This window comes from Bos taurus, chromosome 7 (assembly GCF_002263795.3).
Source record: "Bos taurus isolate L1 Dominette 01449 registration number 42190680 breed Hereford chromosome 7, ARS-UCD2.0, whole genome shotgun sequence".
NCBI lineage: Eukaryota > Metazoa > Chordata > Mammalia > Artiodactyla > Bovidae > Bos > Bos taurus.
Window position 1 is genome coordinate 881,987 of NC_037334.1, and position 12,063 is coordinate 894,049.

At 46.4% G+C, this 12,063-nt stretch overlaps 1 protein-coding gene across 1 annotated transcript in view; it reads left to right on the plus strand.

Annotated features, from left to right (window-relative positions):
- Positions 1–12,063, plus strand: part of GFPT2 (glutamine-fructose-6-phosphate transaminase 2) — a 45,400-nt gene that overhangs the window by 17,010 nt on the left and 16,327 nt on the right. Inside the window, 8 exon segments of the mRNA NM_001076883.1 lie at positions 289–396; positions 1,390–1,488; positions 1,991–2,116; positions 4,515–4,573; positions 5,223–5,357; positions 7,047–7,108; positions 8,666–8,745; positions 9,181–9,298. Coding sequence (NP_001070351.1) covers positions 289–396; positions 1,390–1,488; positions 1,991–2,116; positions 4,515–4,573; positions 5,223–5,357; positions 7,047–7,108; positions 8,666–8,745; positions 9,181–9,298 — 787 coding nt within the window.

Sequence of the window (12,063 nt, forward strand, 5' to 3'; positions counted from 1 at the left end):
ATCGGAGAAATCATGGAATCGCAAGGCCGTGCTGTGTGTGTGTGTGTTCTTCACAGGCTTCATGGGTTCTTTAGTCACTGCAGGAGGACTGCATACCATGCCCGTCTAGAAGCAGGAAGGGAGTTCGGATCTTCTCCCATTGTGTCTGGGGAAGGCCACACCTTCCTCTGCAGTCAGAGGAAGCTCTCTGGTGATACACCTCCAGTGGTGTCTGTGTCCCCAGAAGTGTTTTCTTCTAAACATGAACCAAGTGTTTTGAAAATGTATGATTTCCCCCTCTTTTAACAGGAATCTTTGCCTACATGAATTACAGAGTCCCCCGGACAAGGAAGGAGATTTTTGAAACCCTCATCAAGGGCCTGCAGCGGCTTGAGTACAGAGGCTATGACTCAGCAGGTAAGCTCTGCAGGAGACCACCATGCAAATATAATTTTTGTTCATTAAAGAAATTTGAAAATTTCTATAGAAAAATAGAAAGGAAAAACAAGGGTAAGAAAAAATCCATCAAAAGCGCCCCCCATCAATATCAATACCTCTTCTGGTCATCTGGGGTCTGGGGACAGTAGAGGCGTCATGCAGTTATTTATTGTTTTTACCTAATTACGATTATGCAGTTCTGTAATTTTTTATTCTTCTTTCACTTGCCTCTTCATTTTCCATTATCCTCAGTGCTGCCTAACATAATCTAAGTGACTGCACAGTACTCTTCTGGATGGCTATCTCACAGTTCAGTTCTCCATCCACATAAGAGGTGGCTATTTAGTCTGTTCCCATTTTTAATTAAGCAGCCTTAGGAGGAAAACAAGAGCCAGTTAATTATATATCCCTATAAATTCTTAATTGGAGAAGGAAAAGGCAACCCGCTCCAGCATTCTTGCCTGAAGAATCCCATGGACAGAGGAGCCTGGCAGGCTATAGTCCATGAGGTCGCAAGAGTCATACACAACTTAGCGACTAAACCACCACCACCACCATAAATCCTTAATAGAAAGCAAGATGAAAAGTTGCAGGAACACTAGTGCAGTGGAAACACTGTTGCTAAGGTAGCAGAATGCAAAGCACAGAAGCATTCTTAAATGAGCCCACTGCCTTTGGTGGCAGATGTGGCGGCATACCTCCTGCAGGCAGGCCTCCAGGAGTTATCCTGGGTTAGCGGCCACAGCAGGGGTTCTAGGCATGTATTCCCTGCTTGCTGGTAAGCACTGCCACAGGCATAGCCTCTTGTTTCCAAGTTGATATTCTAACACTGTCTGGTTCTCTTCTGGGCTGCAAGCCTAAAGAATGAGAACTAATAAATTCAGTTCTATAGCCCTCACCCTGGGTTGCTCCCTACAATGAAGTGTGAGAGACAAAACAAATTCCAATACAAAGATCATGTTTACTTTACAGGTGTGGCAATTGATGGAAATAATAATGAAGTCAAAGAAAGGCATATCCAGCTCGTCAAGAAAAGAGGAAATGTCAAAGCTCTTGATGAAGAACTTTACAGTAAGTGGAAGACTTGCCAAGTGAGAGTAATAAATATAGCCTAGGTCACTTTAAAAATCTTTCATTCCAACAGCATTGGAGACTAAAAATTTAACCTATTCAAGCATGCAAAAATTGAAGGAGGGTTAAAACCATGTGCAAAACTGTTGCACAGAACATGGGATGGTTTATTTCAGGTGATGGTGCTCTGAGAATTTTTTTCAATATTTAGTACTTGTATATTTTAATTTTTCTGGCCAATAATACTGCTTTCCCATTTATGATAAGGACCTATAATTTTATTTTTAAAGTAAGTTTATTTCAAGTAAGTGAGTTAAGTTATTGGTAAGTACTAAGTAATGCAAGGGTCTGGCAGAAACCCCCAGAATGGGGCCTTTGTGGTTTATGATGGAATGTACTTTTGGTGTGGCTGATGTGTCTCCATTTAATGAAGCCACCTTAGGTAACAGCATCATGTCAATGCTTATTTTTAAAGTGTGGCAAACATTTTTCCTTCATCTAGAACAAGACAGCATGGACTTAAAAGTGGAGTTTGAGACCCACTTTGGCATTGCCCACACACGGTGGGCCACTCACGGGGTCCCCAGTGCTGTCAACAGCCACCCGCAGCGCTCAGACAAGGGCAACGGTATGTGGTACAGCCTTGCTCCCCGTCCCAGTGGTTGTGACTGGCCCTGTGACGTGTGTGTCAGAATTGATACATTCTCAACACCAACTGGCTTCTCAGCAGCCCTGTCTCTCCTGAGTATCCAACTGGTGACCCTGGGCCCTAGACAGGAGGCAGATTCAACCTGGCCTCCTATCTGCAGATGCCTGTGGGGTAGTGCTGACCCCACGGGCATCCACAGGAACACAGTGGCCCTTCCCACAGATTCTGTTGGCTCTGAGAACCCAGCCTTAGCGGGACTTGGTGGTCCAGAGGGTTGAAGATGTGGGCATTGTTTCTCGATTAGGGACCAGGGCGTTCCAGAGGGCAGAATGCCTGAGGGAAGATTTGAGTTCACTTCTCATCCAGCTGTACCCAGCCCTGCCTCTGAAAAGAGTGGTCCGCGCCAGGGCAGGTAGAAGTGCTGATCTTGTCTGACATCTGAGGTGCCTGCTCCAGTCCTGACCTTCCAACTCCCTCCGCACCATGTCAGCCCCCAGTTGACCTGGGTCCACATAACTTGCCTGAGCCCCCAGGATAGTTCTTTGTGTGGTAGTTCTCTTAAGTGATGCCCCCAGGTCCCTCTCACGCGGGCAGGACTTGTAGGTTTGGAGCTACCGCTGGAAACTCTCAGAGACTCTGTGCTCCGCCCCCAGGGGTGTCAGGGGCTCTGGGAGCAGGACACCCGGGCATATGAGAAGGAGAAAGGGGATAATCTCTGACTCCTTCAAGGGCGACAAAGGTCTGAGACATCATCTACAGGGTCTCCACTCTAGTTTGGGCCTGGTCAGGCCAGAAGCCCCCACAGCCCACACCCAGTCATGATGGGAAGAGTGTCCGGGAGAAAGAATAATTTCTGGAGTTAGCCAGGGCCCCCAACCCCAGGCTGATTCCCAAACACAGCATAATGGAAGTTCTTGCCAAGCATCATATTAGAGCAGGGATCAGATACATAAGAGTCATTGTGGGGTATTTATTGAACATGTTGAACATGTTAGTCACTTCAGTCGTGTCCAACTCTGTGTGACCCCATGGACTTTAGCCCACCAGGCTCCTCTATCCATGGGGATTTTGAAGGCAATAATACTGAAGTGGCTTCCCATTTCCTTGTCCAGGGAATCTTCCTGACCCAGGGATCAAGCCCTGGTCTCCCGCTGCTGCTGCTACTGCTGCTAAGTCGTTTCAGTCGTGTCCGACTCTGTGCGACCCCAGAGACGGCAGCCCACTAGGCTCCCCCGTCCCTGGGATTTTCCAGGCAAGAACCCTGGAGTGGGTTGCCATTTCCTTCTCCCTCACTGCAGGCAGATTCTTTACCATGTGAGCCACCAGGGGTATTTATTGTGTTGGCCAAAAAATTTGTTCTGTAACATCTTAGGGGAAAACCCCAAACGAACTTTTTGGCCCACTCAATTCTATTAACTAAACACTTGACAAGCCTCACTTACTATTAGTTGTTGTGGAAGTCAGGCCACAGGAGATAGCACCTCCCTCGTGCTTTTGCCCCTGTTCACACTGTGGTGCCTAGAAGCACCTCCCTCCTGCCCAGTTTGGAAGGGTGAAGCCTCTTCCAGAGAACGGGAAAGCCCAGTACATGCCTCTCAGCAGAGCAGCCACATCAGCCCCAGCCTCCTGCCCACTCACATGATAGGGTGGACCCCACCTCAGTGCAGACAGTGAGTCTGTGTCCCCAAAGCAGGGAGGCTCCAAGGAGATCCCCCCACACCCAAACTTGGACGTGCCTGCCCTGACTCAGGATGAGTAATTGAAAATAAAACAACTGGGAAATAAGATTTGTAAGATTTCTCTAAGTCATCAGTGATAGCTGAAGAGCATACTTTCAAGGAAGACTTATACCCAAGAGCTGCATTGCATACAAAAATTACACAAAGAAGTCTTTTACAAAGAAAACACAGATTCCTGAAAACAAATTATTGATGTGAAGTTAAGAGAATAGGCTCTGATGAGAGAAAGTGTGACAGGGTTAAGAAAACAACGTGAGGAAACAATGTCACAGTAGATACAAAAAAAACTGGAGAAGGGAGTGGATATGAAGACAGTTAATAGAGAATGAAGGGTTAATCATCTCACTTGACATAAAACCAAAGTCTATTTCATGATATTGTAGCCCACAAATCAGAACTCAGTGCATGGCCAGCCTGATGGATGCTTTTTATCAAAGGAGAAATGTGTTATTTCCTCAGGTTTAAACTAAAGTCATGGCAGATGTCAGTTCTCATGTCTATAAATGAAGTTTGCTCAACACAAGTGTCTGTATAAGCAAAATTCATAGAGTTTCAAACTGTCAAATTGTCTGTCTTCACATCTGACTTGAACTTCATGTCTTCATAACATTTCTCTCTGGACTAAACTTTTCTTCCAGAATTCGTTGTCATCCATAATGGGATCATCACAAATTACAAAGACCTGAGGAAATTTCTGGTAAGATACTTCCCCTGGGTAATGTCTAAGTCAAGTGATATTGGTCTTTCCCAGAAACTTTCCAACCAGCTTATTTCCTGCTGGAAAAAAAGGCAGGGGCGAATTGCCATCCACTCTTGGCCACATCACCACACTGGACACAGACCTTATCCCTAGCTCAGCCTCCTTCCCAGATCTCGCTGGAGGAGAAAGAAGGGCGTTTTCATTTACCTCAAAGGTTGTTTCAGATTCACAGCAGAATCTAAAGAACAAAGTGTATTCACTAAATAACATACCGACTCATACACCAAATGGAATGCAGGGTGGGAAGACAGACGCAAGCGTTTCAAGTATGAAGAGGTTGTGGTATTGGTTGGGAGGTGGTGGATTTGACTCAACGTATTTGATCATTTTGATTGCTACATTTTTTGCAATGTCCAGATTAATTGCAAGGACGAGCTTCTGAGGCTGGATGATCTCAGGGAGGACTACAGTGACTCAGCTGTGTTAGGCTGTGGGATTCAGGCAGACATTTCTCATCCCTTCCCTGTTTTCCTTGTTCTCGTCTTATGTCACTCCAAGGACAAGTCATAAGGGAGGAGAGGGAGCCGGCCAGGCCAGCATTGCACAATGACCGTTATCTGACAGTTTGTCTAACCAAATATTCCAGGAAAGCAAAGGCTATGAGTTTGAGTCAGAAACAGATACAGAAACCATTGCCAAGCTGATTAAATATGTGTTCGACAACAGAGAAACCGAGGACATTACATTTTCAACACTGGTGGAGAGAGTCATTCAGCAGCTGGTAAGTTATAGTTCTCACTTATCTAAATCCTCCCTTCATTCCTTTTCAGTTTTCATCAGCACTTATTAGGCAAACCTGCACCAGGTACCTGAGGATTAAAGATGGCTTATCTACAGTGTCTGGCCTTAAAAGGTTGCATCCTTGTAGATATGGGAGGAGTTCTGAGGTTTTGGTGGGGGAACTGCCCAGGAGATACCCCTCCTTGGAGGAGGAGGTAGAGTAGGCCCTTGTGGAATGGTGGAGGGAGGAGGAGAGGGCTCCAGACTTGCTAGAGTCCACCTCTGAGCATCAGTGCCATCCATAGCTCCCCCAAGATGGGGGCAGTTTGGAGCCAGTGTTCAGGGCCAAGAGTCTAGAACATCTGGGGTCAGAGGCTTCTTTGGGTGCAAACACTGCAGTTTAAAACATGTGACCCATTGGTCTTTTCAGTCTTTTTTCTTTTTTTTTTAAGTAAGTCTACTGTTAAACCCTTTGCCCTATGACTCCTATCTTAGGGGACCTTAATTTACAAATAAAAGCCTGTCCCATAACTAATGCACAGTGAACCAGTTTAGTTTGCAGCAGAGTATTTCCTCCTTTCCATTTGTAATTTTAAATTTTGGGAATGCATCCCAGTGGTGGCCCTTTTAAATGTCAGCAGTGTACCCATAGCAACACAGAGCTCTTTTTGGCAGAGACTGGGAAGAACTTTTCTGTTCAGTCCTACTTCATTGTTGACAAAACCAGCAGGGTGAATATCAGGCTCCTCAGATTCTGTCTAAACCCCCTTCATTTGGGGCAGTTTGAAAGACCCTTAGAGGCCTAGAGTTGCTGGCCCTGGGATATCTCTGGCACACTGGCCATAGCACGAGACCTTGGGTCTGCCCAGGTTCCCAAGTCTTAGAAATCCAGACTGATAGCTGGCTGTACATAAAGTCAAGTAGGGGCCTGGTTAGTATGGATGGTCAGAATGTAGGAGAGAGTTTTGCATCGAGGCTTTAAATAGGGAGAATGTTTGGAGTCTTGAGTTAGGAGAGCTATATTCTAATTCTGGTTTGCACAAACCAACAAGGTAAGACACAGAGTCGTTATTGCCAAAGAAATAATAATTATAACAACTCATGCTTCCGTACGTCAGGCACTGTTCTAGGCACTTAAAACGCTTTGGCTCACAGAAACCGCACAAGATAGCCATGAGGCACAAAGAAGGCTGAAACGATTGCCCAGTTTAGGGGAAAAGCCAGAATTTGAACCCAGGTACTAACGTGTGTTGAGCTAAACGTAGGTCCTAGTTTAGCCCCTTTAATCCTCATGATTGCTCCCTGAGGAGGTACAGTCCCTGAGGCCCAGGGCAGCACCCCTGGCTGCAGTTCTCATTTCCTGAGGTTCTGGCTGCGCAGTCCACATAGCTCATCACAGAGCCAGAAACTGTTCCTTCTGGGCCTGGACAGGGTGATTCGTATTGCTCACGATGAAATCCACAAGTTCCAGTCTTTGGCACTTGATTGTGGTATGGTCGGTTTCTCTTTCCCTTCCTAATATCCCTGTGCACATGCCGTCCTGTATTCAGTACCCTGAGTGAGTGACCCCAGGACCGCCTGCAGTGAAGAGGCCCCAGGAGAGCTGTCTGGACTCGTGGACTGACAGGGCTGCAGCAGCCTAGCTTAGCCAGAGTAAGTTGTTCCTCACTGTCCTTTCTTGTCTTTTCAGGAAGGCGCATTTGCCTTGGTTTTCAAGAGCATCCACTACCCTGGAGAAGCCGTGGCCACAAGGTAAGGCGGAATACACTGACATTTCCAGTTACAAATAAATAAAATCGCTTAGCTTGAGGCACAAGGTAGGAGCAGGGCTTCTGGCAGAGTGGAAGGGACTAAGGGACAGCCGTGGCTGGAATTTCTGATGTAATTAAAAGAGAAACTAGAAAATTGGATATTTATTTGAAATCTCTAGATTTTTTTTAGGAATTGACAACAAATTCAAACTAAAAATAAAATTGTATAGCGAGGGCAGATCCAGGTTTCAGGTCAGTTTCAGAAATTCCCTTTAGAAAAAGTATGTAAAATTATGAACATGAAATCAGGAACACAAATGAATGTTGATTTGAGTCCAGTAAAGAAGAGGCCTTGAAAGCCAGGAGCTTAAACTTCATCACCTTCACGCCGGGTGTGACCCAAGAGTCAGCTGAGAAGCCTGGGTCAGCCCACACGTCCTTCTGTCAGAGCCCTGTGCTGTGCGGCCCCCAGTACTGTGTGGGTCACACAAGCGGGTGTGTGAGTGCCGTCATGTAACCACCCACCTGTGCATCCACCATTTGTCTATCTACCTGTTCATCTGTTCGTCCCTTCTGTCCATCCACAGTCAATCTGACCATCTACCCATTCATCTATCCATCACTCCAACTAATATTTGTGGACACTTACTGTGTGCTGAGCTGGGGACTCAGGGCCACCAGACCCTTAAGGACGGGACAGTTGTGCAGGAGGACAGAGCTGGGCTGAGAATGTTCTCTGTGATGGGGGCTGGGAGGCAGTGCACAGAGGGCCCAAGGAGAAGCAGGTGTTGGCCTGGGTAAGGCAGGCCAAGAAACCAGCGTGAGCAAAAAGCTCAGAGCCTCGAGTGAGGGATCTGCAGTTATGCCAGGGTGGTGACAGGGAGGGGCACTGGTGGGACTTAAGGCTCCTCTAGTCTCAGTGGGTACTTACTGACACCTTCTATGTGCCAGGCATGGGTGACAGCAGCGAACAAGGTTGTTTGGACACTACCCCGTGAAACCCAAGAGCTGGTGGGGAGTTGGGAGGTGGGCAGAGGCTCAGCTCTGTAGGATCTAGGGTGCCCTGTGGTTGCAGGCTTCCTGCTGAAGGTATCGGGGAGCCATGGAGAATGTACCTGTGGCCCAGACCATCACAATATCAAGGCAGGACATTGTGTGAATGTACTATAATTTTATTTTTTCTGGATCAGGAACTAAACTGCCATTTGGAATTTAAGTCTTTCAAATTATAGAATTATAAAATGCTAGTTGGTCCCTGCCACATTTTGAAACTCCTTTTAAAATCTATTATCAAAAAAAAATAAAATAAAATCTATTATCATGATGTTACTATTTTGAATGCAGAAGAAGGTAGTGTGAAGAAGCAATAAAGCTTTATTTTTCTAAATTATCTATAATTAGTGGTTCTATAACTTCTGGGACAATCTTTGGGATGTCCTGGGGTTACTTTGCCCTAGGAAGGGGGCTTGATGTGGATACCATCTCATGTTCAGAGGACACCCAGCCCAGCCCAGAGTGTCAAGGCAATAGGTAATTCAGTTCCCTCTTATCCTTACAGGAGAGGCAGTCCCCTACTCATCGGAGTAAGGAGCAAATACAAACTCTCCACAGAACAGATCCCCGTCTTATATAGGACACGTAAGTTTCTTGAGAGGACTTGAGCAGCACGACACTGTTCCGAAGGCAGCAGCTCCCCTCAGAGGCAGGATGCGTCCCTTCACTCTGCTGGGACCAGGTCCAAACGGTTTTCATGCAACTGAGACTTGTCTCCATGTTTTCAAAAGCTTTTTATCATGTATATTTTCAAATTTGCACACAAGCCACGGGAGCCGCATGTGGTTCTGTTACCGTAAAGGCAACCGTGTCCTGATTTGAGTGTTGATTTGGTTTGTTTTGTTAGCAGTCAATTCAGAGCTCTTCCTATTTGGAGATCTTTTACACAATTTGGCTGATACAGACAAAGCTAAAACTTGCACATTTCTGCACACGTATTCAAAGGGGAAACTGGCTTCTTCCTGTTGTTCAGAGGAAATAGTTTGAACAGGATTTGTGATCCTTCCCTTCATTTTCTAGGCAATATTGAGAATGTGAAGAATATCTGTAAAACAAGGATGAAGAGGCTGGACAGCTCGACCTGCCTTCACGCTGTGGGCAATAAAGCAGTGGAATTCTTTTTTGCTTCTGATGCAAGGTAGCTAGACCTTGTTTCCTTTCTTTCCTGCTGCTGCTAAGTCACTTCAGTCGTGTCCGACTCTGTGTGACCCCATAGAAGGCAGCCCACCAGGCTCCCCCGTCCCTGGGATTCTCCAGGCAAGAACATTGGAGTGGGTTGCCATTTCCTTCTCCAATGCATGAAAGTGAAGAGTGAAAGTGAAGTCACTCAGGTGTGTCCGACCCTCAGCGACCCCATGGACTGCAGCCTACCAGGCTCCTCCATCCATGGGATTTTCCAGGCAGAAGTACTGGAGTGGGGTGCCATCCTTTCTTTCCAAGGATGATGTAATCAAGAAAGACTGGCTGAACACCCTCCTTTCTTACTTACCCCCGACTTGAGCTGTTTTCTCAAGGCTCAGCAAGGGGGAGAGGTGATGGCCCTCCCGAGGGAGTCCTCGTCCAGTGACCACTTTTGGCCTGGCTGGCATCAGCACCCCTGCTGGCCAAAGGCGAAGCCCACTGATCTAACAACATGTGGGGCTGTACGGAGTAATTGAATTAGTTGCCAACATTGTAAAACTGGGAAATTTTCCATAAAAATCTAAACATCTAACTTTCCTGGAAAACCAGCAGATTTGAGCACACCAGACAGCTCCCTCCAGTCCTTCCTGGGGCCATTCAAAGGCTGCTCCCTTTAGATGGGGCAAGTGTCTCCAGACCTTCGGTCCTTCCTGAACCTTGCCTGCCTTTACCAGCGTCTGACCATTCATAAAAGAGCCAAGATTGAGGGTTCTGGCCCAAAGGATCCCAAAGTCCATGTTCTCATCAGTACACCAAACAGTAATTCTGAAACTTGAGAAAGTACGCTTCATGCCCATTTTAGTGTATCCCAAAAATGGATACACACAAATACACTCAGAAAAGACAACAGCACTTTCCTGCTGGTTGAAATAGAAAACCATCATGTGCGCTTAGTCGCTCAGTCATGTCCGACTCTTTGCAAGTCCATGGACTGTAGCCTGCCAGGCTCCTCTGTCCATGCGGATGCTCCAGGCAAGAACACTGGAGTGGGTTGCCATGCCCTCCTCCAGGGGATCTTCCCAATCCAGGAATCAAACTGGGTCTCCTGCATTGCAGGCAGATTCTTTACCAGCTGAGCCACCAGGGAAGCCCTAGAAAACCATCATAAACCACCACCTCCTTTATCTAAATCTTTATTATGCCTTTTTTCCCACCACCCTCTGGTAGGGCCTTGATGCGAAGCAGAAGGACACCAGGTGAGGCCTCCTGGGAAACGTGAAGTAACAGCAGCTGCAGCCCAGGCGGCAAGGCCTATTTCACCCCCGGCCAGCATTGTACTTAATGCTGGTTAGGAAAGGGCAGCAGTTCCCAAACTGTGTTTCTTAGTGCACCATTTCAATGAGAAACTAATATTTCAATGGTTCTAAGACATATAGTTATCTCATAGATTTTAGTATCTACAAGTGAAAGTGAAAGTCGCTCAGTCGTGTCCGACTCTGCGACCCCATGGACTATCCCCATGGAATTCTCCAGGCCAGGATACTGGAGTGGGTAGCCTTTCCCTTCTTCAGGGGATCTTCCCTACCCAGGAATCGAACCCAGGTCTCCCACATTGCAGGCGGATTCTTTACCAGCTGAGCCACAAGGGAAGCCCAGTATCTACGAGTAGCATCTTACAATTATAATTTGCTATAGTGCAAGGAGATCCAACCAGTCCATTCTGTAGGAGATCAGCCCTGAGATTCCTTTGGAAGGACTGATGCTAAAGCTGAAACTCCAGTACTTTGGCCACCTCATGCGAAGAGTTGACTCATTGGAAAAGACTCTGATGCTGGGTGGGATTGGGGGCAGGAGGAGAAGGGGACGACAGAGGATGAGATGGCTGGATGGCATCACTGACTCGATGGACGTGAGTCTGAGTGAACTCCAGGAGTTGGTGATGGACAGGGAGGCCTGGCGTGCTGCAATTCATGGGGTCACAAAGAGTCGGACACGACTGAGTGACTGATCTGATCTGATCTGATAGTTTTAATTTTTTAGAAGTACATAAAATAATCACAACCTTAAGATCAATATTACCTTATATTCATTGAAGTATGGTAGATGTTTCTCAAAAAGAAAAGCCATAAGTACATGCAAGAGTAAGCAATTATTTATAGGCAATATGATTATACACTTTTGTATGATTATATAAAACCCACCTGAAAGGCTGTCAGAAGTAATACTCATGGCTCTTCAGAATATAAAGATGTGGAAACTTGACATCCCAGCAGTAGCCACTTTGCTGTCAGCTCAATGAGATGGGTATTAGGGGACCACATCAACCCTGTCCCCCACTCATGTCTCCATAAGTGACTGGTACGGCTGGCTCTCAGCAAACCTTTGTTGAATGGAAAAAAGTAATCTATTTACCATGGCTGGGAAAAAAAAAAGTTGTACTCCCTTAAAATAAATTTAAATAAAAATAATTCAGAATCTGTTTGGAGAAGACTTGCAAAAGTTTACCATAAGAAACGAGAGCTGAACACAGGGAGAGATTCCACATTCCTTGGTAGGAAAGTCATGTCCGACTCTTTGCAACTCCATGGACGATACAGTCCATGGAATTCTCCAGGCCAGAATACTGCAGTGGGTAGCCGTTCCCTTCTCCAGGAGATCTTCCCAACCCGGGAATCGAACCCAGGTCTCCCATGTTGCAGGTGGATTCTTTACCGTCTGAACCACCAGGAAAGCCCAAGAATACTGGAGTGAGTAGCCTATCCCTTTTCCAGCAGTTCTTCC